The sequence below is a fragment of the Tachypleus tridentatus genome, chromosome 9 (assembly GCF_004210375.1).
Source record: "Tachypleus tridentatus isolate NWPU-2018 chromosome 9, ASM421037v1, whole genome shotgun sequence".
NCBI classification, from domain to species: Eukaryota; Metazoa; Arthropoda; class Merostomata; order Xiphosura; family Limulidae; genus Tachypleus; species Tachypleus tridentatus.
Genome location: NC_134833.1, coordinates 33,655,467 through 33,681,578, shown reverse-complemented (window position 1 = coordinate 33,681,578; position 26,112 = coordinate 33,655,467). Strand labels below are relative to the sequence as shown.

The following is a 26,112-nucleotide window of genomic DNA, read 5'->3' as shown; positions in this document are numbered from 1 at the left end:
CACATGGCTGAAAGGATGAGTATTGTTTGTGCGACCGGGATTCGAGCCCGCGACTCTCTGATTACGTGTCGAACGCCTTAACCCACCTGGCCATGCCGGGCCCTTAGGGAAGGATAGCGCAGATAGCCTTCGTGTAACTTTGCGCGAAATTCAAAACAGGCTCTGCTTATTTAATTTCTATGCACTCCCTGATAGCTCCGCAGTAATTCTGCGGGATTATAAGAGAAAAATTTGAGTTTTGGTACCTTCAGTGGGCGGCACACAGATAGCCCATTCCATAGTTTGTGCTTAGAAAACAAAAAAAAAATCTATGTATCACTTTTTAATGTTGACCTCTGATGAATACTTTATTCATTTAGTGTATTTATTAAGAAGGAGAAGAGTTGAATTCTGACGGTTACATATAGTGAGTTCATAATTGCTGAGTTATGTCGTACAACCTTTTATCGTATCAGAAGTTAATGTTCAAATTAGTGTTTTTATATGTGCGTTGCAATGATATGGTTGAAAACAAAATACGATTTAAAAATCCCATAGCTCATTGCGCGAGGAGGTCGCCTGTGTTCGTGTTCCGAGTACGATTCATCTGTGCAATTGAACGATAGGAATGTATACATTGTCCAAAGGTCCAAGTAAAATCTTAGCAAAGACAAGGAGAGGTATGTACAGCTAGCTATCGATTATCAATCCTATGGTAGAATGTAGTTATTAATGCAATATATTGCTTATTTAGTTATGTTTCTTGCTCGATCGTGTTTTTATTAATTTTGTAGTTCACGTGCTTATATATATTTTCACAGGGCTTACGCAAAAGGTGGATAGCCTTGAAAGTCCGAGAGATTTTGCAAACAAGCGCGCCGGGGAACTTAACGGCCCAGCTGATATGAGGTAGCTAAGACTGAGCTGAAGTCAAGTTGTTTTTAATTGGCTAAAACGTGTTTTTTATTATTTATTTTAAGCGCATTTTAGAAATAACATATCATAAAGTATTATTATTGAGAGAAATTCTAATGTGTAATGCGCTAGGAAACTATTACTTTTTTGTGTGTATTACTCAGTTGTTAACAAAAAGAATTAAGTTTAGCGACCTTAAAGTTTGAAGTTTAGAAAAGTGTATTAATGTAAACATAATATAATTTATTTTTAGCCAACATTAAATAGGAAATTTGAGTTATTTCTTCGTATGATGTACCAAATAATAAGTTAACATGGGGCCTAAATATAGAAATTCAGAATACATAGCCTACCAGGGTATCTGTAATTTGTGTGCATAACTAGCCTGGAATCTGGATTAGACATTTCTCATTCAAAGCTATATTTAGCCAAACTGCAGCCTCCTTTAGGACTGGGGCTGATTGTTTTACACCTATAAAAACTTGTAGTGCATTGCTGTTAAGATATATTGTGCAACTCATTTAACAAAGATAAAGAAAACGTTAAAATTGGTAGTCTGTGTTATATTAATAATTTTACATCTTATAAGCTTGCATAAATGTAAATCATATTTATTTAACTGTTAGTTTAGTAGTGCATACAGAAATTTTATTTTTAAGTGTAATTTTCAGTGATTTTATATATTGAAAAAATACTAAATAGAAAAGAAACTTGTAAAAAACATAGATGACAGAAGGTCAACTGACTTATTGAAGTGTACAATCAAGTGCATGTAAAACATGGCCTAAAGGTAAGATTTTCTTTCTAAGAAACTTGTGAGACCTGTAGCAAATTCTTTACTCAAATAATTTGTTTTCTGAAAGAAAGAAAAACCAGTATCAAATTAATTCATGAACATGAGGCACTATCTGATTTCTCATAATTGAATATTCTATTCCAGGTTCAAAATTTTAAAAAATATATTACTGTCAATAAAGTATATTACTGTATCATATATTTTATAATATAGTCAAGCTTCAAACTTTTTGGTATAGTTTAATTGTAAATCAGAATTAATAGTTAAAATAATTATTGTACAAATAAAGAAACCAAAATTGTACACATAGCCAAGTATGGTCTCACCAAAACTTCAGTTACAATGTATTTCTTGCACTTAAATTCAGAATTTGATAAATGGATTGTATAATGTAGCATAATATAATTTCTTTTTTTTATCTTTTCCACAGTCATAGTTTAAGTATATTAAAGTGTTCACATCAAAATAATTTCTTTCATTACAACACAATTATTCCTCATTTAAGAAGCATGTTCAGGTTTACATATCCACATGTAGTATCTGACATTATGTATTGTTGAAGCTCATTTTCACACTATCACCAATTCACTACAAATGTCAGGCTCAGCATAGCAATGCCTCCATGATGCCCGGCATGGCCAGGTGGGTTAAGACATTCGACTCGTAATCTGAGGGTAGTTGGTTTGAATCCCTGTTACACCAAATATGGTTGCCCTTTCAACCGTGGGGACATTATAATGTTATGGTCAATCCCACTATTCATTGGTAAAAGAGTAGCCCAAAAGTTGGAGGTGGGTGGTGATGACTAACTGCCTTCCCTCTAGTCTTATTACACTGCTAATTTCGGGATGGCTATTGCAGATAGCCCTCATGTAGCTTTGCACCAAATTCAAAAACAAGACTATAAATGAACACCATTATTCTCCAACTTGTACATAAATTTTCATTTTTAAAATCTTCATAATACATTTCTGTAATTAATGGTTTAATTCCTCTACTTCTCTGATTAAAAATATGCTTTCAGTTTTAATGCAAGATTTTAGAATAATTCATTTCCCTGCTGTTATATTGCAAACATTTTTCCCACTTTATTTACATTTTTGTTCTTGTTTATGTGCAACAAACATTCTTCTCTGTCATTATTTCATATGACTGCTGAAATTGTGCATTCATGGAATTGGTAAGCTGTATTTTTAGTTCTGTAACTCATTTGGTTATATACAATAATTGTAATATTCAATAATTCATAAATGCTATTGCTCAGAAATGTTTAATAATATTTTTCTCAGTACTAAAAATAAAACCTAAACTAATATCTTCTCTGAAAAGTTTGGTTTTTGGTAAATTAAAAAAAATAACAAAAACAACAGCAAGTCTTTTGTCTCACACAAAGAAGACAAATTTCTCATTAATTCCCAAGGTAAAGATCTTTTCTTACAAATTGCTGTGTCAACACCTGACAAAACTGCCTCTGTATATTCTGGTCAGTGTGACTGAGTTGATCAATAGAAAATTACATTTTCTCTACCCTCTTCTTTCTGTCAGGCTTCTCAACAAAAAAAATTGTTTTTTACTAACTGCCACAATACCACAATACTTACAGAAGCTTTCACAGTACCCCATATTTAAATTTTTGTTGTATAACAAAACTTTAAAATTGTTTTTGGTATCTTCACAATATTTATTTATAACAAGAACTTGAAATGCCAGTGATGTGTAATATGGTGACAACAACCAATACTTTCAGTTCTAACTATATGTTGTAACAGCGTCTAGTATTAGTGTTAAAACATTGAGATAGCTATTCTATACCACCTATGAACAAAACTCTTGCATACAATTCCCAGAGATGTTAAGCTCTTCTGTTTCCTATATTTTTAAACAGTTCCAAAAATTTGATGAGTTGAGCTGTTCATCCTAACTAAATATGCTCAAGGAGGAACTTTGGAAAGATGTATGGTTTGAAGAGGGAGAGGAGAAGTGTATATGCAACCCTACAATATGGTAGGGAAGGACCATCGGGTCCTTCAAAGCTGTTCTTTCATATTCACACTTGACAACAGTAAAATGTAAATCTGCTTTTTATTTTTTGAGGAATCATTGATTCTTATCCCAAACTATTATAAGGTGATTGTGACTCTCTCCATAGGCTAATCATCTAGAAGTCTGTTCTGTTGTTGTTGTTTTTCAAGTGTTGAACTTGTTTCCTGTCATCTTGTTATTCTGCACAAGAAGAATTACAACCTGCTGATTTGGATATCAATTCATTGTCTTAGAGAAACACACATTTGCTTTATAATGTAATATATACCATGTTATGATCTCAATCAACCTTCTGCAAGAACCAAATATCCCGCAGTTATTGTATAATAGTGAAAATTTGCCGACTCATCTCAGTATTACTTCTGCGTAAAGACCCTCAATGTCATCTTTTTCTCCCCTAATGTCATGCAATCAACTTTCATTCAGTATTTCTAATCATGCAAGGATAGAAACATTCCTGCTGAAAGTGTTGTTGTTGTTTTGTTTTTTTCCTGAGTAAAATAGTAAGGCAAAGTCTACTGCTCTTTAGGAAGAAACCATAAATAAACCAAACCCAAACGTAAAAATCAAAATGACCATCAATAAAGTGGAAACAAAAAATTAACTCAAAAAGTGACTTATGTAGCTAAGTATGGTCACAATATGCGAGTTCCCCATTGGTATAGTGATAAGTCTGTGGATTTACAATGCTAAAATCAGGAGTTTGATTGCTCTTGGTGGACTCAGCAGACAGTCTAATGTGGCTTTCCTATAAGAAAACATACACACAACACATTCATGATTTAAATATCAAGGCACCTTTAATTATGAGGTCAGTTCTTCTCTACTGTTACTTAGCTTAGAAAAGCTATAGAATTAGTTACTACTATAGAAATATACTATTGTATACTATATGTATACAAGACACAAGTCTGATTTGTGTATTTTCATTAACCACTTTCCTCAGCTTAACTGCTCATTTATGTATGAGTAGAGGTTAACAATTATGTGTGCTTAATTCAACCATAAAGTTTTGTATTTTCTAATTAGCAATGAATGTGTAACAATTTGTTTTTGTACCCTTAAGCTCTCCTAAACCAGTATTCCAGCAAGTAAACGGCAGGAGATCGTATAATCAGAAAAGCAACCAAGACACTATTACACCACAGCATGAAGAAATAATGCGGTATATCCATGAATGTAAGTGCTTACACTTATATTTTTATGTAATCTCCACTCTTCACTTCCTTAATGAGCATGGTGATGAGATGTAGCAATACTAATTCCCCATGTGGGCCAGATTACTTAGGTATAGTAACCAAAATAGATGTAGCAATACCAGTTCCCCATGTGGCCATATTACTTAGGTATAGTAACCAAAATAGATGTAGCAATACTAGTTCTCCATGTGGGCCAGATTACATAGGTATAGTGACCAAAATAGATGTAGCAATACTAATTCCCCATGTGGGCATATTACTTAGGTATAGTAACCAAAATAGATGTAGCAATACCAGTTCCCCATGTGGCCATATTACTTGGGTATAGTAACCAAAATAGATGTAGCAATACTAGTTCTCCATGTGGGCCAGATTACATAGGTATAGTGACCAAAATAGATGTAGCAATACTAGTTCCCCATGTGGCCATATTACTTAGGTATAGTAACCAAAATAGATGTAGCAATACCAGTTCCCCATGTGGCCATATTACTTAGGTATAGTAACCAAAATAGATGTAGCAATACTAGTTCTCCATGTGGGCCAGATTACATAGGTATAGTGACCAAAATAGATGTAGCAATACTAGTTTTACAAGTGGGCCAGATTACTTAGGTATAGTAACCAAAATAGATATAGCAATACCAGTTCCCCATGTGGCCATATTACTTAGGTATAGTAACCAAAATAGATGTAGCAATACCAGTTCCCCATGTGGCCATATTACTTAGGTATAGTAACCAAAATAGATGTAGCAATACCAGTTCCCCATGTGGCCATATTACTTAGGTATAGTAGCCAAAATAGATGTTGCATTACTTGTTCCCCATGTGGCCATATTACTTAGGAATAGCAACCAAAATAGATGTAGCAATACTAGTTTCCCATGTGGCCATATTACTTGGGTATAGTAACCAAAATAGATGTAGCAATACCAGTTCCCCATGTGGCCATATTACTTAGGTATAGTAACCAAAATAGATGTTGCATTACTTGTTCCCCATGTGGCCATATTACTTAGGTATAGTAACCAAAATAGATGTAGCAATACCAGTTCCCCATGTGGCCATATTACTTAGGTATAGTAGCCAAAATAGATGTTGCATTACTAGTTCCCCATGTGGCCATATTACTTAGGTATAGTAACCAAAATAGATGTAGCAATACTAGTTCGCCATGTGGGCCAGATTACTTAGGTATAGTGACCAAAATAGATGTACCAATGCTAGTTTTACAAGTGGGCCAGATTACTTAGGTATAGTAACCAAAATAGATGTAGCAATACCAGTTCCCCATGTGGCCATATTACTTAGGAATAGCAACCAAAATAGATGTAGCAATACTAGTTCCCCATGTGGCCATATTACTTAGTTATAGTAACCAAAATAGATGTAACAACACCAGTTCCCCATGTGGCCATATTACTTAGGAATAGCAACCAAAATAGATGTAGCAATACTAGTTCCCCATGTGGCCATATTACTTAGGTATAGTAACCAAAATAGATGTAGCAATACTAGTTTGCCATGTGGGCCAGATTACTTAGGTATAGTGACCAAAATAGATGTAGCAATGCTAGTTTTACAAGTGGGCCAGATTACTTAGGTATAGTAACCAAAATAGATGTAGCAATGCTAGTTTTACAAGTGGGCCAGATTACTTAGGTATAGTAACCAAAATAGATGTAGCAATACCAGTTCCCCATGTGGCCATATTACTTAGGTATAGTAGCCAAAATAGATGTTGCATTACTAGTTCCCCATGTGGCCATATTACTTAGGAATAGCAACCAAAATAGATGTAGCAATACTAGTTCCCCATGTGGCCATATTACTTAGGTATAGTAACCAAAATAGATGTAGCAATACTAGTTTGCCATGTGGGCCAGATTACTTAGGTATAGTGACCAAAATAGATGTAGCAATGCTAGTTTTACAAGTGGGCCAGATTACTTAGGTATAGTAACCAAAATAGATGTAGCAATGCTAGTTTTACAAGTGGGCCAGATTACTTAGGTATAGTAACCAAAATAGATGTAGCAATACCAGTTCCCCATGTGGCCATATTACTTAGGAATAGCAACCAAAATAGATGTAGCAATACTAGTTCACCATGTGGCGATATTACTTAGGAATAGCAACCAAAATAGATGTAGCAATACTAGTTCCCCATGTGGCCATATTACTTAGTTATAGTAACCAAAATAGATGTAGCAATACCAGTTCCCCATGTGGCCATATTACTTAGGTATAGTAGCCAAAATAGATGTTGCATTACTTGTTCCCCATGTGGCCATATTACTTAGGAATAGCAACCAAAATAGATGTAGCAATACTTGTTCCCCATGTGGCCATATTACTTAGGTATAGTAACCAAAATAGATGTAGCAATACTAGTTCGCCATGTGGGCCAGATTACTTAGGTATAGTGACCAAAATAGATGTAGCAATGCTAGTTTTACAAGTGGACCAGATTACTTAGGTATAGTAACCAAAATAGATGTAGCAATGCCAGTTCCCCATGTGGCCATATTACTTAGTTATAGTAACCAAAATAGATGTAGCAATACCAGTTCCCCATGTGGCCATATTACTTAGGTATAGTAGCCAAAATAGATGTTGCATTACTTGTTCCCCATGTGGCCATATTACTTAGGAATAGCAACCAAAATAGATGTAGCAATACTAGTTCTCCATGTGGCCATATTACTTAGGTATAGTAATTAAAATAGATGTAGCAATACTAGTTCGCCATGTGGGCCAGATTACTTAGGTATAGTGACCAAAATAGATGTAGCAATGCTAGTTTTACAAGTGGGCCAGATTACTTAGGTATAGTAACCAAAATAGATGTAGCAATACCAGTTCCCCATGTGGCCATATTACTTAGGTATAGTAACCAAAATAGATGTAGCAATACCAGTTCCCCATGTGGCCATATTACTTAGGAATAGCAACCAAAATAGATGTAGCAATACTAGTTCCCCATGTGGCCATATTACTTAGTTATAGTAACCAAAATAGATGTAGCAATACCAGTTCCCCATGTGGCCATATTACTTAGGTATAGTAGGCAAAATAGATGTTGCATTACTTGTTCCCCATGTGGCCATATTACTTAGGTATAGTAGCCAAAATAGATGTTGCATTACTTGTTCCCCATGTGGCCATATTACTTAGGAATAGCAACCAAAATAGATGTAGCAATACTAGTTCTCCATGTGGGCCAGATTACTTAGGAATAGCAACCAAAATAGATGTAGCAATACTAGTTCCCCATGTGGCCATATTACTTAGTTATAGTAACCAAAATAGATGTAACAATACCAGTTCCCCATGTGGCCATATTACTTAGGAATAGCAACCAAAATAGATGTAGCAATACTAGTTCCCCATGTGGCCATATTACTTAGTTATAGTAACCAAAATAGATGTAGCAATACCAGTTCCCCATGTGGCCATATTACTTAGGTATAGTAGACAAAATAGATGTTGCATTACTTGTTCCCCATGTGGCCATATTACTTAGGAATAGCAACCAAAATAGATGTTGCATTACTTGTTCCCCATGTGGCCATATTACTTAGGTATAGTAACCAAAATAGATGTAGCAATACTAGTTCGCCATGTGGGCTAGATTACTTAGGTATAGTGACCAAAATAGATGTAGCAATGCTAGTTTTACAAGTGGGCCAGATTACTTAGGTATAGTAACCAAAATAGATGTAGCAATACCAGTTCCCCATGTGGCCATATTACTTAGGTATAGTAACCAAAATAGATGTAGCAATACCAGTTCCCCATGTGGCCATATTACTTAGGTATAGTAACCAAAATAGATGTAGCAATACTAGTTCTCCATATGGGCCAGATTACATAGGTATAGTGACCAAAATAGATGTAGCAATGCTAGTTTTACAAGTGGGCCAGATTACTTAGGTATAGTAACCAAAATAGATGTAGCAATACCAGTTCCCCATGTGGCCATATTACTTAGGTATAGTAGCCAAAATAGATGTTGCATTACTTGTTCCCCATGTGGCCATATTACTTAGGAATAGCAACCAAAATAGATGTAGCAATACTAGTTCCCCATGTGGCCATATTACTTAGGTATAGTAACCAAAATAGATGTAGCAATACCAGTTCCCCATGTGGCCATATTACTTAGGTATAGTAACCAAAATAGATGTTGCATTACTTGTTCCCCATGTGGCCATATTACTTAGGTATAGTAACCAAAATAGATGTAGCAATACCAGTTCCCCATGTGGCCATATTACTTAGGTATAGTAGCCAAAATAGATGTTGCATTACTTGTTCCCCATGTGGCCATATTACTTAGGAATAGCAACCAAAATAGATGTAGCAATACTAGTTCCCCATGTGGCCATATTACTTAGGTATAGTAACCAAAATAGATGTAGCAATACTAGTTCGCCATGTGGGCCAGATTACTTAGGTATAGTGACCAAAATAGATGTACCAATGCTAGTTTTACAAGTGGGCCAGATTACTTAGGTATAGTAACCAAAATAGATGTAGCAATACCAGTTCCCCATGTGGCCATATTACTTAGGAATAGCAACCAAAATAGATGTAGCAATACTAGTTCCCCATGTGGCCATATTACTTAGTTATAGTAACCAAAATAGATGTAACAACACCAGTTCCCCATGTGGCCATATTACTTAGGAATAGCAACCAAAATAGATGTAGCAATACTAGTTCCCCATGTGGCCATATTACATAGTTATAGTAACCAAAATAGATGTAGCAATACCAGTTCCCCATGTGGCCATATTACTTAGGTATAGTAGCCAAAATAGATGTTGCATTACTTGTTCCCCATGTGGCCATATTACTTAGGAATAGCAACCAAAATAGATATAGCAATACTAGTTCCCCATGTGGCCATATTACTTAGGTATAGTAACCAAAATAGATGTAGCAATACTAGTTTGCCATGTGGGCCAGATTACTTAGGTATAGTGACCAAAATAGATGTAGCAATGCTAGTTTTACAAGTGGGCCAGATTACTTAGGTATAGTAACCAAAATAGATGTAGCAATGCTAGTTTTACAAGTGGGCCAGATTACTTAGGTATAGTAACCAAAATAGATGTAGCAATACCAGTTCCCCATGTGGCCATATTACTTAGGTATAGTAGCCAAAATAGATGTTGCATTACTTGTTCCCCATGTGGCCATATTACTTAGGAATAGCAACCAAAATAGATGTAGCAATACTAGTTCCCCATGTGGCCATATTACTTAGGTATAGTAACCAAAATAGATGTAGCAATACTAGTTTGCCATGTGGGCCAGATTACTTAGGTATAGTGACCAAAATAGATGTAGCAATGCTAGTTTTACAAGTGGGCCAGATTACTTAGGTATAGTAACCAAAATAGATGTAGCAATGCTAGTTTTACAAGTGGGCCAGATTACTTAGGTATAGTAACCAAAATAGATGTAGCAATACCAGTTCCTCATGTGGCCATATTACTTAGGAATAGCAACCAAAATAGATGTAGCAATACTAGTTCCCCATGTGGCGATATTACTTAGGAATAGCAACCAAAATAGATGTAGCAATACTAGTTCCCCATGTGGCCATATTACTTAGTTATAGTAACCAAAATAGATGTAGCAATACCAGTTCCCCATGTGGCCATATTACTTAGGTATAGTAGCCAAAATAGATGTTGCATTACTTGTTCCCCATGTGGCCATATTACTTAGGAATAGCAACCAAAATAGATGTAGCAATACTTGTTCCCCATGTGGCCATATTACTTAGGTATAGTAACCAAAATAGATGTAGCAATACTAGTTCGCCATGTGGGCCAGATTACTTAGGTATAGTGACCAAAATAGATGTAGCAATGCTAGTTTTACAAGTGGGCCAGATTACTTAGGTATAGTAACCAAAATAGATGTAGCAATACCAGTTCCCCATGTGGCCATATTACTTAGGTATAGTAACCAAAATAGATGTAGCAATACCAGTTCCCCATGTGGCCATATTACTTAGGAATAGCAACCAAAATAGATGTAGCAATACTAGTTCCCCATGTGGCCATATTACTTAGTTATAGTAACCAAAATAGATGTAGCAATACCAGTTCCCCATGTGGCCATATTACTTAGGTATAGTAGGCAAAATAGATGTTGCATTACTTGTTCCCCATGTGGCCATATTACTTAGGTATAGTAGCCAAAATAGATGTTGCATTACTTGTTCCCCATGTGGCCATATTACTTAGGAATAGTAGACAAAATAGATGTTGCATTACTTGTTCCCCATGTGGCCATATTACTTAGGAATAGCAACCAAAATAGATGTAGCAATACTAGTTCCCCATGTGGCCATATTACTTAGGTATAGTAACCAAAATAGATGTAGCAATACTAGTTCGCCATGTGGGCTAGATTACTTAGGTATAGTGACCAAAATAGATGTAGCAATGCTAGTTTTACAAGTGGGCCAGATTACTTAGGTATAGTAACCAAAATAGATGTAGCAATACCAGTTCCCCATGTGGCCATATTACTTAGGTATAGTAACCAAAATAGATGTAGCAATACCAGTTCCCCATGTGGCCATATTACTTAGGTATAGGAACCAAAATAGATGTTGCATTACTTGTTCCCCATGTGGCCATATTACTTAGGAATAGCAACCAAAATAGATGTAGCAATACTAGTTCCCCATGTGGCCATATTACTTAGGTATAGTAACCAAAATAGATGTAGCAATACCAGTTCCCCATGTGGCCATATTACTTAGTTATAGTAACCAAAATAGATGTAGCAATACCAGTTCCCCATGTGGCCATATTACTTAGGTATAGTAGCCAAAATAGATGTTGCATTACTTGTTCCCCATGTGGCCATATTACTTAGGAATAGCAACCAAAATAGATGTAGCAATACTAGTTCTCCATGTGGGCCAGATTACTTAGGTATAGTGACCAAAATAGATGTAGCAATGCTAGTTTTACAAGTGGGCCAGATTACTTAGGTATAGTAACCAAAATAGATGTAGCAATACCAGTTCCCCATGTGGCCATATTACTTAGGTATAGTAGCCAAAATAGATGTTGCATTACTTGTTTCCCATGTGACCATATTACTTAGGAATAGCAACCAAAATAGATGTAGCAATACTAGTTCCCCATGTGGCCATATTACTTAGGTATAGTAACCAAAATAGATGTAGCAATACTAGTTCTCCATGTGGGCCAGATTACATAGGTATAGTGACCAAAATAGATATAGCAATACTAGTTCTCCATGTGGGCCAGATTACTTAGGTATAGTAACCAAAATAGGTTGTTTGTTATACACCATTAGAATTGTATAACACATGAGCAGAGATGCCAACCATTATGATTTGAGCGTAATTATTACGATTTTTGTGTATACATTACAACTATACACTCACGCAGACAAATGTTACGATTTGTTGCAACTCCCAAATTATTATATATTATATAGGCCTATATTATAAAGTGATAAATTGTTCCCCCAGGGCTTGAAAGGGGTGAAAAGAAAATTTCTAGTGAGATACAAATAAATTTTGATAATAAATAAAAGACATAGTCGAAATGGCTACTTGCCATAACCATGTTTGTGCTTGAAATAATAAAAAATATTTGTATCTCCGATGTCTATTAATAATTTAAGTGTGGTGCTTCTCCATACTGGGTACATGGGGGAATCCATAGTTACATCATCAGTGCTGTCAGCCAATCAGGACTCGCATGAATGGGTATTTCTCGTTTTCTAAGTGGCATAGAAACACCAATGTGATCGTTCACAAGATGGATGAAAAGAGGCCTCGATCACCAGATTGTCTTGTTTCTGGCAAATCTAAAAGGACTAAAACTGTGAATCAAAAATTTAGGAAAGTGTATAGTGCAAAATATCTGGTTATTGCATCAAAAGTCAGTGACAGTCATGCGTTTTGAACAGTTTATCACATCAATTTTTCTGTGGCGCGCATGTTCATGCAATTTGTCATTGCTCATAATTTACCTGTAGCTGTAGCAGATTATGCAGGACATCTATTCAGAAAAATGTTCCTAGACTCTGATAGAGCAAAAAAATATGGCTGTGCTAGAACCAAAACTACAGCCATTGTACAAATGTTTGGTTGTGAAGATGACAAAATGATTTCAAGCATGCTTACTAACAGTGTTTACAGTTTAGCCACAGATGGATCCACAGATGTGGATGACTCAAAACTGTATCCAGTGGTTGTACAATATCTTGACCCTTTGCTTGGAAAAATTGTTTGTTCTCTTTTGACAATGGTGGAATGGAAAGAAGCTTCAACAGGAGAGAATATTTTCAAGCCTTTGGACCACGAACTGACAAAGAGGAAAATGCCATGGGAAAACTGTCTTAGTTTTTCTTCAGACAATGCCTCAGTTTTGTCTGGTATAGGTGAAGGTGTGATGGGACAAATCTCAAGACGACAGCATAGCATTTACTTCATGGGCTGTGCCTGTCACCTCATGAATATTGCTGCCCAGAAAGCTTCCAGAGAACTGCCCTGCCCAGTTTCTGATATATTGATAGGTGTATACTATTTTCTGGACAAAAGTGCTAGCAGAAAACAACATTTCAAAGAGTTTCAAGGATTGTGTGACAAAGAAACAAGAAAAATTCTACAACTTGTTAACACAAGATGGCTATCACTTGGGGTGTGCCTCAACAGAATATTGGACATGCTGATCAGCTTCTACACCAGTGTCAAGAAATACTATATTGCAGCTACAAATTACATGATGAAACATTTCCCTCTATATGATGAATTTCTGATTCACACAGAGGTTGCTGATCCAAAACTGAAAGTCAACAAAGATTTCTTTTCTCTATGCTTCTTCACAGACAGGTATCCTGTCCTTGTCAATACACATGAGCACGACACTATTGACAAGTTGGAAGGGCAATATTTGAACTACCAAATTAATACTTTCTCAGAAACTGTCCTTCAGTTAAGGATGAAAATGGCAACCAGAAGTATGACATTCTGTGTAGGGTTATGCTTGGAATTCTTACTATCTTCCATTCTAATGCTGACAGTGAAAGGATATTTAGTTTAGTGACTAAAAACAAAAGTAAGTTCAGACCAAACTTGAGCACCTCAGTTTTGAGCAGTATTATAACACACAAGATGTGTATGCAGTCAATTGGACAATGCTGTTATAACTCCCAACCATCCAGAGACATTCTCATGAAAGCAAAGGTTGCAACAGCTGCAAAACTATTACAATAAGTGTCATAAACATGATATAAACTAGTCCTTACACAAAGGCTTTTTCTGCTTACTGTTTGTGCATGTTCAATGTTGTTTTACCAGTATGTTTGTTACTCTGAACTAAATAAGACATAATTTCAAAAGAATTTTTTTTAATTTATTTATTAAATACACAAAACACAGTCATAAATGAGCAATCTATAGTAGTAATAAGTAATAATAATAATAATATAATAATAAACAGCTGAGAGACATTGGTCAGGCCTAGTAGCTGCAAATGTTAAATGTCTACAATCATTACACTCAGTCATTTGAAATAGTTGGCATTTCTGCATGAGTAATGAAGGACCATTTGGTTCTTCAAGGTTATTTTGTACACATTCCTGATTTATTTTCATGAAATCATTGATTCCCGACTTAAAATGTTTGAAAAATTCTCTCCACCATTACAGCTGATCATTTAACAATGTATTATACTGACAAATGATTTCAGTAGGCCAAGTTGAATGTAATTGTCTTTGATTCCATTTATTTCAAGCTAAACTGTTGGTCTTTAGGGATTAAAATAATGAAAGAAAGGTGTCTGCTCATTCATTATTTACGATCTTTCCTGCTTAGATTTTTCTTATTGGATATTTACACAAACTGGTGCCTCCTCATTTTTGTGTGGCTAAACATGATTATCTCATACTTTTAAACATTGTTTCTATAGTAATTATTTAAATTGATTTTTTAAGTGGATAAACTAGTCCAATTTATTCTTTAATGAAACCCTTGTTTGATTGTAATATTTGTACAGTAGTATTGAAGATGAGATTACTTAATAGTATACATTGATTTTTAATAACTCAATTTTGATTTTAGTCCTCCAGCTGGTCCTGCAATTAGTACACAACAAAAAAACTTAAAGTACACACATGTTCTTTTCTTTTCTGCTACTCATAAAGTTGAAATTTCTTTTTGTTTTTTTATGAGATTTAATATAAGAATTTGATATCTTCAAATTAAGATGTTATGAGCTCTTTGAGCACCAACAAAATATTTCATTTTTCAGTGACTGTTTTTCATAATCTTAGTTTTTGGCTTTCTATATATATATATTTGGAGATTATGAGGCAATAATTTTCCTGTCTTCCTCTAAAAATACCTGGATATTACAAACCATTAACTTTAAAATATACAAAAATATACAATCCTGTGCCACATCAAGCATGCATACCAGTTATAAATGTATGTCCAACAACAACAAAATAATGTTACTAGAGAAACCTGTAATAATTTGAACTCCTATTGGCAAAATATTAGTAATATCTCTGTGTTCTAGTTATAGTACAGTAAAAAAAAATATTTACTTGCTCTATTGATTGCTGTATTGATAAGATATGTTTAGAGCTTGCAATATAAACTCTATGAAAAGATCAACCTAAATTGTGGATGCTGATCCGTTACAAAATTTGTGTCGTTAGGTGGAAATTAGTGCTGGGGTGAGGGGTAACAATAGTGGCAAATTTAGAAGACTGTATGAAAATATAGACAAGAAAACATTGACAGTCTCAAAAAAAGAAATGGAAAAATCTTTGCAGATCAATGTGGTTTTGATGCTTTTAGTAGAAAGAGTCTGTCAAAGATTACTTATTCAGTTTCTTTTGTGAACTAAACTTGTACATACTATTGTAATATGACATGTAAACTAAACTTGTACATACTATTGTAATATGACATGTAAACCAAACTTGTACATACTATTGTAATATGACATGTAAACCAAACTTGTACATACTATTGTAATATGACATGTAAACCAAACTTGTACATACTATTGTAATATGACATGTAAACCAAACTTGTACATACTATTGTAATATGACATGTAAAACCAAACTTGTACATACTATTGTAATATGACATGTAAATAAACTTGTACATACTATTGTAATATGACATGTAAACTAAACTTGTACATACTATTGTAATATGACATGTAAACTAAACTTGTACATACTATTGTAATATGATATGTAAACTAAACTTGTACATACTATTGTAATATGACATGTAAACCAAACTTGTACATACTATTGTAATATGACATGTAAACCAAACTTGTACATACTATTGTAATATGACATGTAAACTAAACTTGTACATACTATTGTAATATGACATGTAAACTAAACTTGTACATACTATTGTAATATGACATGTAAACCAAACTTGTACATACTATTGTAATATGACATGTAAACCAAACTTGTACATACTATTGTAATATGACATGTAAACTAAACTTGTACATACTATTGTAATATGACATGTGAACTAAACTTGTACATACTATTGTAATATGACATGTGAACTAAACTTGTACATACTATTGTAATATGACATGTAAATAAACTTGTACATACTATTGTAATATGACATGTGAACTAAACTTGTACATACTATTGTAATATGACATGTAAAACTAAACTTGTACATACTATTGTAATATGACATGTGAACTAAACTTGTACATACTATTGTAATATGACATGTAAATAAACTTGTACATACTATTGTAATATGACATGTAAACTAAACTTGTACATACTATTGTAATATGACATGTAAACTAAACTTGTACATACTATTGTAATATGACATGTAAATAAACTTGTACATACTATTGTAATATGACATGTAAACTAAACTTGTACATACTATTGTAATATGACATGTAAATAAACTTGTACATACTATTGTAATATGACATGTAAACTAAACTTGTACATACTATTGTAATATGACATGTAAACTAAACTTGTACATACTATTGTAATATGACATGTAAACTAAACTTGTACATACTATTGTAATATGACATGTAAACTAAACTTGTACATACTATTGTAATATGACATGTAAACCAAACTTGTACATACTATTGTAATATGACATGTAAACCAAACTTGTACATACTATTGTAATATGACATGTAAACCAAAGCAATGCTTTTTTTCTAAGTTTTCTGGAAAATGTTAGTGTTGATACCTTGGGTTAGGATATATGAGTGGTATTGCATACTGAAGCAATTCTATTTGTGCATCTACTATCAAAACTATTTCTAGGAATTATTTCATAAGAACATAATAAATATTACCTAAAGGCAAATTTGTGTGGCACAGGCTGCAGACTTACAACTCTGGAAATTGGGTTTCAAGACCCATAGTGTACTGAACATAGATGACCCATTTTGTACTTAGAATTAGAAACAACCAAACTAAACAAGATATACGAATGACCAAATCAGCCATTAAAGTTTTATATTTCTACTTAAAAAAGTAATTAAATACTAAATGAAAATCTACAACAAAACGTTGAAATAAACATTTCTAAACAGTAGTCTTTGATACTCACTTAGTTCAGGTGAGTAAACAATCAACGTTGAAAGTTTTAAAGAAATTTCACACAATAGTGTTATTGATTTTAGTATATATACATAACAAATATATCATGGTCAGTAACTGGACATTATCACAAAACACTATTGTGCAAGCAGTCCATTTGTCTTGCTAACATTTTTAATGTTTAAGCTGCATGAATCTTGATTGCTGACTTTGTAGGTTAGTAATGTGCTGAAAGGATTATATTAGTAACCAGATGTCCAATGTACATTTAAAGGATGTGATAGTATTTTCATTTCATTAAACATCTCTAAATCATTTGATACAAGCCTAGAGTATACTCATTGTGATTATTCAGAAAAAAACAAACCATTTTTTGTTTATTTATATAACACTTTGAACAGGATTATGATACCTAACTCGTACAAATTACAGCATGGAAACTAGTGAGTCGAGAATATGAGGCTGCTAAACAACCAGGTGCAGAAGGAAAAGGTATAGTCATAGTTTTGTTCTTTTTTTTTTTTCCTCTGTTGCTTAAGATATTATCATTTCATTACTTCTGTTTGTAAAGAGCCCAACTCTAATTTACACTGTACTTCTGCAATGTCAATTAGTCACATGTCAAACTTGTAAAGTGGAAATTTTTTTATTAAATGCATTTAGATTTTGATTATACATGCAGCTGCTAGTATGACAACTCCAGGCAACATTTTTTTATTTAAATTTTAAATGTATATTTTAGTTTAAGTGGTAAAAACAAATTACAGTTAAGTGAAATATGGTGTTTGATCCATATTTTGTATGAATATTGTGATTGAATTATATTAAATTATCTATCAAACAGACATTATGAAAATATTTAATGAATTTAATGTAAAAAAAAGTTTTGTCGAGCCAAGTATTATTTCTTTGATAATTTCATGGACACACTGTACATCTATTTTACACTTTATGTACGTGTATGTGTATATATATATTTATATTTACAGTATATAAACCACAGTGTAGAAGTGAAAATAGCCATTCCATGGAAATTTCTATTTCAGAGAGAACCCTATATTTAAAAGGCCCTTCACAGGCACTGAGATGTCTGGTATTTTATTTGTAATAATAATAACTAATATTGTCTAAACTCATAGGTAGCCAAGCTTGGCATCCCATCCCCTCTCATTGTTTTTAGTACACCTCCAAGGGAAGATGATCTACCCAGGTATTACTGATTGAAACTATTATAGATGTCTTCATGTTATTTTTATTGGCTTAAAACATTGTTAGCTGCTGTCCCCAAGTGTTCATTACCCTGCCTATTTTCACATGACTTTGTTTTGACATCATTATTATTTCTTTTACACATTCACAACCAGAAGGTATTTTGATGGTGAGGCAAAAAATAACAGAAACAGTTGTATATTTCACAACTGTAAGATTATAAACAAATTATTTCTTGAAGGTATTTCAGTTACAATTTGTTGAGGGTTAAAGAAGTTTTTATTTGCTCTCATATTCTTGAATAAACTACAACATTTTTGTCATTAAAAACTGGGAACATTAGCAGGTGCTAGGTGCTTTTTCTAGAAGTTTATATGAGCAAAAGGCATTGTATGTTAATTGATCAGCCCTGAATTAATGCACACACAGTTGTTGTTATTCGAAGGTGCAGTACAATCCAATCAAACCAACTGTAACTGACATAGCTTTTCAAATGTTTTGATAGCCAGGTCCTTTTAAAAACTGAAATTTTAGTTAATTATTTCCATGATGGAGATGTTCTCATGAGTGTTGTGTTCCATCAACTGTTATTGAAGCTTCTTTGCATGAGCACCATAGTGGTCAACAGTTTTAATTTTTCTTGTGAAGTTACTACTACAGGGTGTATCTACAGGGTGTACAAAATGTCAGGACCCATAGGTGATTTGCATCTTTTCATAATTTCAGATGTGTAACTGATTATGGTGGTGTCAAAGTATGAGAAGATTGAGTTACTTTTTATTCAAATCTTTTTAAGTTACAAAGACAGTATGTGGAATACATTGTGTAAAATTCGTTGAAGTGTCTATAGTTCTAATCTTTTTTGACACTATTTATAATTTGTTAGGATTATCAGGGTGATAAATTTAATATCTTTGTAAACAAAACATGCAACCTGACTGAGGTTGTTACCTATGAACTCTCATTGTGGTGTACATTTGAAAATATAAAGAGTGTGATTTTGTAGATGGATTCAACTGATGTTTTGGATACATCAGGCTTATATGAGAATTTCAACAAAAAATTATGTTGGATATAGAGTATGTCAATTTTGCTTAATATTTAATAAGTGAGGGAGTATAGCCCTCAGAACTGTATGATGTGTGTTGGTATTTTCATAGTACTTGATGAATATTACTGTTTGACCTTTCCTGTGTAGTCACCATGGCTTTACAGTATTGTTCTAGTATCTCATAATACGTGAGGAATATTATTGTTCAGGCATTGCTTCATGTCCCCTGTGATTGTATGATATGTGATAATATTCTTGTAGAAATATGAATATTACTATTTGACCATTTCTGTGTAGCCACCATGGCTTTACAGTATTGTTTTAGTATCTCATAATACGTGAGGAATATTATTGTTCAGGCATTGCTTCATGTCCCTTGTGATAATATTCTTGTAGAAATATGAATGTTACTGTTCAGGTATAACTGTTCATAAAATTAATGTGAAAAGCATTTTAAAATCAGAAACTGAATATAGCCCATAAAAATTATCTGTGCAGTTTAATTTTGAGTGGTTGAGACATTTGTTCACAAACTGTAATACTGTTGCTACAGTAATGTTGAAAAGTTGTAATAAAAAATAGCCTCATATGGAACTTTTTCATTTTTCTTGTTGGTTTATAGTTATGTGATAAAGCTTTACGAGTTTTGGCTATACAGTTTAAAAGAGTAAGAATAGCATGTTTTTATCTACAGTGAATAGTGTGGTGTATTATCAAGACAACTATTCGACCAGCCAACTCCCAAGTAAGTAGAATGCCTTCCTGTGTTCTACAGTGTGTGCTTGATATAGGTAATGTTTGGGACTCTGTGAAGAGAGAAGTGTTGTGAAGTATAATATCCTACACAAGAATGAAGATTTCAGTGTTGATCCATCTTTCAACCCAAATGATATGCTTGTCATATCTTAGAATCTCCTGGTTCAGTTTTGAATAACCAATTATTAGTTTTTGTTTTCTGGCAATGGATATACAAAATAATGTGAATATTGTAAAAAGAAAAGTTGTTAATTTTTTTTATTATTTCCTCTTTATTTCAGGAGCTATGTGTTTATTTGTAGTGTGTTTCAGTTGTTAAACAAAGTCAGTCATTTGTTGTTATTTTTTAGTTATTAATGAAATGATAAGAAACATAGGAAGGTTTAATAATGTTGAAATGTATTTAGAATACTTAGATTTCAGTTTTATATTAAGTTGTTGTTTTTTATTAGATTTTATAGAAAAGAGAATGTTTGCTTTTATTAATTAGAAGACAACATATTTAAAAATAAATTATCTACTGAATTTCTATATTGCTTTAGACTTTTCATAAACTGTAACAGTTGATTTTATGTTTCATATGAAACGCTGCTTTATAAGTCATGTTATAAGCACAGTTGATAAAATAAATGTACAGTGTAAATCTCTATAGTTCTTTACAAGAAGTCCCATCTGTAAAATGTTCTTGGGTTTTTAGTGGTCTTAAAATTATAATTGAATAATTGCAAAAACAAGTGAAGTATCCCACTTAATAAAAAACAAGATCACAAATATCTTATCAAAATCAGTATGTTAAATCACACAACATTCTTCAAAGCAATACATGGCTCGTAACAAAAGTTTTTAAATCAGTGTCATGTTCTGTTATCTGTGTTAAATTACGTGTATATTTATTTTCATTTAAACAATTATCTTTGACACTGTTACACATGCCACTGTAAAATACAAAGGAATTGTCATGATTTTGGTGTTATTTAAAATGTTTAAGTGCATATAAAATGACAATTTGTGTATTCTGAATATAAAATGTTTGGAAAAAACTTCTTTTAACTTTGTGGATAATAAATAACTTTGCATACTAAATGTTTGAGAATGTAAAGTACTGATATGGGAGTGATCTAGTTTTTGAAAATATACATGTAAATAAATAAGGGGCTGTTTCTTATGTTTTATAAAAGTTTATTGTCAACTTTTTTATGTATTCGTTTGTAAAATAAATGTTTAAAAAATATTGTAAAAACATTCAGACCTTGATCTTTTCTTTTTCTAGCACATTCACATATTTGGGTTTAAAAATTTTTCTAACATTACTTTTAAATGTAAAATCTGACCTAGTAGTGACCATGCTGGGCTTTAGATAAAAAATCTCAAACTTTAAGCAATAATATGCTGCTAAATATGTCCAGTTTGCTGGGTGTTACTGATTCAGTGCCTCTTTCTGGCCAGTACTTCTAAATTAAAGATAGCTGTGCACCAGCCTTTGGATTCTTTGACCAGCCTATGTGTCTATTTATTTACTAAAGACATTTATAAAAATCACAAACTACAAATGCCAAATTAATATGCAAAGCTTAGATAAATGGATGTAGAAAAGTTAAAATTATTAATATATTTTGTTCAGTCGGAAATTGAAAAATAATGTAGATGGGATTTTAAAAAAATATATTTTGTAAAACAGTCAAACTTGTATAAGCTTTTTGTAACTAAAGTTCTTGCATTATCATACATTTACTTAAATAAACCTGGCACTCATGATAATCTGAGGGTTACAGGTTTGAATCTCTGACCCACCAAACATGCTTGCCCTTTCAACTATGGAAGCATTATAAGGTGACAGTCAATCCCTTTATTCATTGGTAAAAGAGTAGCCCAAGAGTTGGCAGTGGGTAGTGATGACTAGCTGCCTTCCCTCTATTCCTTCACTGCTAAATTAGGAATGGCTAGCACAGATAGCCCTCGTGTAGCTGTGCACAAAATTAAAAAAAACAAACTTCCTAAACCTGTGATAATGCAGTATGTACAGGGATATTGTAAAAATGTGCAAAGACTTGTTTTTTAGTTGAAAAAGCTAAGTAAATTAATTTGTTAGAGAAAGAAAGTACAATGGTCTGATTATGTCATAATATTCTATTTGATAAAGGCAAGTAATGTATATGTAGAAGCTAAATAAGTAGATAAAATACCTGTTGTTTTTTAACCTGCTGTATCCTGTTACAATGTGCTTAACAGAAGACTTGGATTGAGGCTGCATTATGGAGTTTTCTTGTGTATCCTAGAACAAGGGTGAATCATTTTCATAGCTCCAGAATATTACAAAAAACAAAAAGTAGAATTAAATTAACTTAAGGCAATATTTGTCATAAGCATTCCAAAAGTAATTCTTCCATTTGATGGTATTTTGTTTCTCCTATTTTTCACTGAATTATAATAAGTCAAGTTTTTTTCACCCTTATGTTGTGATTGTTTGTGTAGTTTTTTAAAGTTGTTAAAATAACTCAAAAGCCCTCATGTTTCTTTAACAAAAAAGGTATGAAGTTAAAATGCGGGTATTTCACAGGAACTTTACATAACAATAACGATGATGGCTTTCAGTTATTTGACAACTAACTAGTCCCAGACTTTGAAATCAGCACAGGGGGGGGATTAAATTCACATGCCAGCCTAGAAATGTAGTTCATAGTTTATCATTAAAGCTTATAGGCTTGACAAAACAATCAAACCTGCAATTATAACTAAGCGTTGAAAGCTTTTGTAAGATGTCTTAATTCTTTTGGAGTAATTGGAGTGATAAGTGTTTTGGAACACTACAGTATGGAATGTTGATAATTTTCCAAATTAATGCAAAATAAAATCCAACATATTTTAAGATGGTTTCAATATACTGACTTAATGCTTATGAAATAAATTGAACAAAGTGGCTTCTTTTTTTCTTTTTTTTTTTGCATAATAATATATTCGAAAGTAACAGCATTCACTCAAGTTTCATTGTGTGAAAAGATGAGTTTAATAGAAAATTTTATATGTAGTCATGTCCAAACAAATAACTTGCTAACACATGAATAAGCAAATGTCGTGACTAACCTTTTTTTTTTTTTTCACGCAGTTGAACAAATTCTTTCTGTTACAAGCATTCCTGTAATGAAATCTATATTTCCAGGCATTCAAATTTAGAACTCGTGTTTTTAAAGGGATACGTGGGGCTAGGATTAGAGAAGTAGCAACATGAATCAGTAAAGTGACAAACAGTGCCCATCATAAACTTGTTCTGTTCATAATTTATATTGCAGCTTTTATTACAAATTTACAAGTGTGCAAGTATTTCATACCACATCAAGCCAGTTTATAAATCTAACTTTCAAAACCAAAATGTAACTCCAATTTCAGCTTAAAGGAAAATTATGAAAAAGAAGGTGGCTCCTTCTGCTTCATTTGAAAAAAAATTGTGCTTTTTCCCTGCTAGTATATTACCAATTTAAATGTGTGCCACGTATAGTTGGTGTGCAGAGTACTGGTTGTCGCTCATATTACTTTAAAGTGTCAATAAGTAAAATATATTTTGTCTTTCTAACATGAAATTAGGTTTTGGTTCAGAACATTTGTTACATTTTAAGTAAATATCTTGAAATGTGTATTTATTTTTAATTTAACAAGATATTTTTCCAATATCTTCAGCATTATTCACTGCAAGACATCCCTGTAACATGTTCGAGACTTTTATGTAATTTTGTAATTTATTAAATGATAATAAAGATTTTTTTCCCACTAGTGACAGAATGCTTCTTTTTTTCTTTCTAGAATTTGAACCTTTTGATTTGGAGTTGTTCTGGGGCCAGCGGGTTATCCAAAGCATTACTCAGTCGACGTAACATCGGTTGTTTGTGATTAGTTGATTGTGATTAGCTGTAGTTCTACAACTGAAACTTTGAGGTAATAGGAGGCAGAACAAACAGTAGCATTCCAGCAATGTTGTGCTTGGCATAACAAGAAGGATGCTTGAACAGATAGTCATCCATTGGTATTTCTACATTGGACACTGTAATGACATAATATTTGGTTTTAGTGGATTATTTGGTACTGTTTATTACAATGGTATGAACAACTAGATTGCAAGTTCATCTTCTTTTGAAAATCATTACATTTCTGTCCAAGAGATTCAAACCTGTGGAATCCATGTGTATAGTGAAATTTGTATGTAGATTTTATCATGACAGGCCTTGAAAGGATTATAAATGTACGATTTATGTTTTCAGTTTGGAGCTGTTTGTGTGAAAAATTTTCATTTAGGAATACAATAGAGATTGATTGATCAACTTATTTGTTATTCATAAAATTATTACAATTTTTTTTAAAGTTTGTATTCTTTCTTTACAAAGTGGATCTTACAGTTTCCCTCAATTCTTAATAATTAATATAAATTGATATCTCACTGATAAGATTGTAATTAATTATTCAAGAGATTCTTTGCATAAATTACCATCATTTTTTTTAAATGCTACATTGTGAAGATATATACAAATGTTTGTAAAATATTGCATCTTTTTAGTAATATTTTTTTTTAAATTTCCAATTTTGAATATACTTCCAAAATGTATTATATTCCTTAAAGATGGAGCTTGGCATGGCCGTGTTATAATGTGTGGTCAATCCCACTATTCATTGGTAAAAGAGTTGGCAGTGGGTGGCGATGACTAGCTGCCTTCCCTCTAATCTTACACTGCTAAATTAGGGACGACTAGTGCAGATAGCCCTCTATGTGGGTTTATGCAAAATTGAAAAACAAGCATGCAAAACAAACAAATCCTTAAAGATGTATTTTCTAGAAATACCAGTCTTCTGAAACATGCACTTTCTTGGTACTTGCCCATTTTCCACAAGTGCAGATGGTTTGTAGATTTGGATAGGAAATCTGGAAAGTTGACAGTCACCTGGTGAAATGTACAAGGTTAGTGTCATATGTGAGAAAAAATAACAAGTACTCAACTTGTTTGTAAATCCATTTGTATTTGTGACAATAATAATAATAGACTTGTGTAATATGCCATATTATGATGTATCTGCACATAACTTCACTGTGAGGAAGGGGTGATTGTTAGACATCTTATTTATTTTTTTAAGTGACCATTATGTAGGCTAGAAATTCATTTGAGCAAATATAATGCGTGCTGGTAGGTATTCATCATGGATTAACTTTTAAAAATACACAAATTCACACCTGAAAGTATATCATTAGTACTAAAACTTTTTCTTTAATGATATACAGTATTTAAATAGTGGCATTTTAATTATGATGGAATAGTTTTTATAGTCTGATGTTAGATCATGGAAAATGTATGTTATTTTCTTCATTTAATGTTGTTTTCTTCACAATCACTATCATATTCTAGCTAATAGAAATTAACATGATAGGTGAATTGAGAATAGATATGGATCTGTTCTGATGGTGTAGCATCTTGGAAATAATGTAAAGTTCAAATCAAAATTAAACTTGAAATCTGTCAGGTTTAA

The 26,112-nt window shown here is 32.9% G+C and overlaps 1 protein-coding gene across 3 annotated transcripts; it reads left to right on the top strand.

The window, feature by feature from the left end:
- Window positions 1-504: 504 nt before the first annotated feature.
- On the top strand, window positions 505-26,112 carry LOC143225028 (MAPK regulated corepressor interacting protein 2-like). Of its 3 annotated transcripts, none has more exons than XM_076453684.1 (6): window positions 505-659; window positions 801-888; window positions 4,800-4,912; window positions 18,024-18,083; window positions 20,546-20,596; window positions 24,403-26,112. In XM_076453684.1, the coding sequence occupies exons 1-6, from the start codon at window positions 608-610 to the stop codon at window positions 24,471-24,473; spliced, it is 435 nt and encodes a 144-aa protein (XP_076309799.1). In that variant the 5' UTR covers window positions 505-607; the 3' UTR covers window positions 24,474-26,112. The 3 variants fall into 3 exon arrangements, with proteins under 3 accessions (XP_076309799.1, XP_076309802.1, XP_076309801.1); XM_076453687.1 differs by lacking the exon at window positions 24,403-26,112 and adding an exon at window positions 18,731-18,801 and having other exon boundaries at window positions 20,546-24,372; XM_076453686.1 differs by lacking the exon at window positions 20,546-20,596.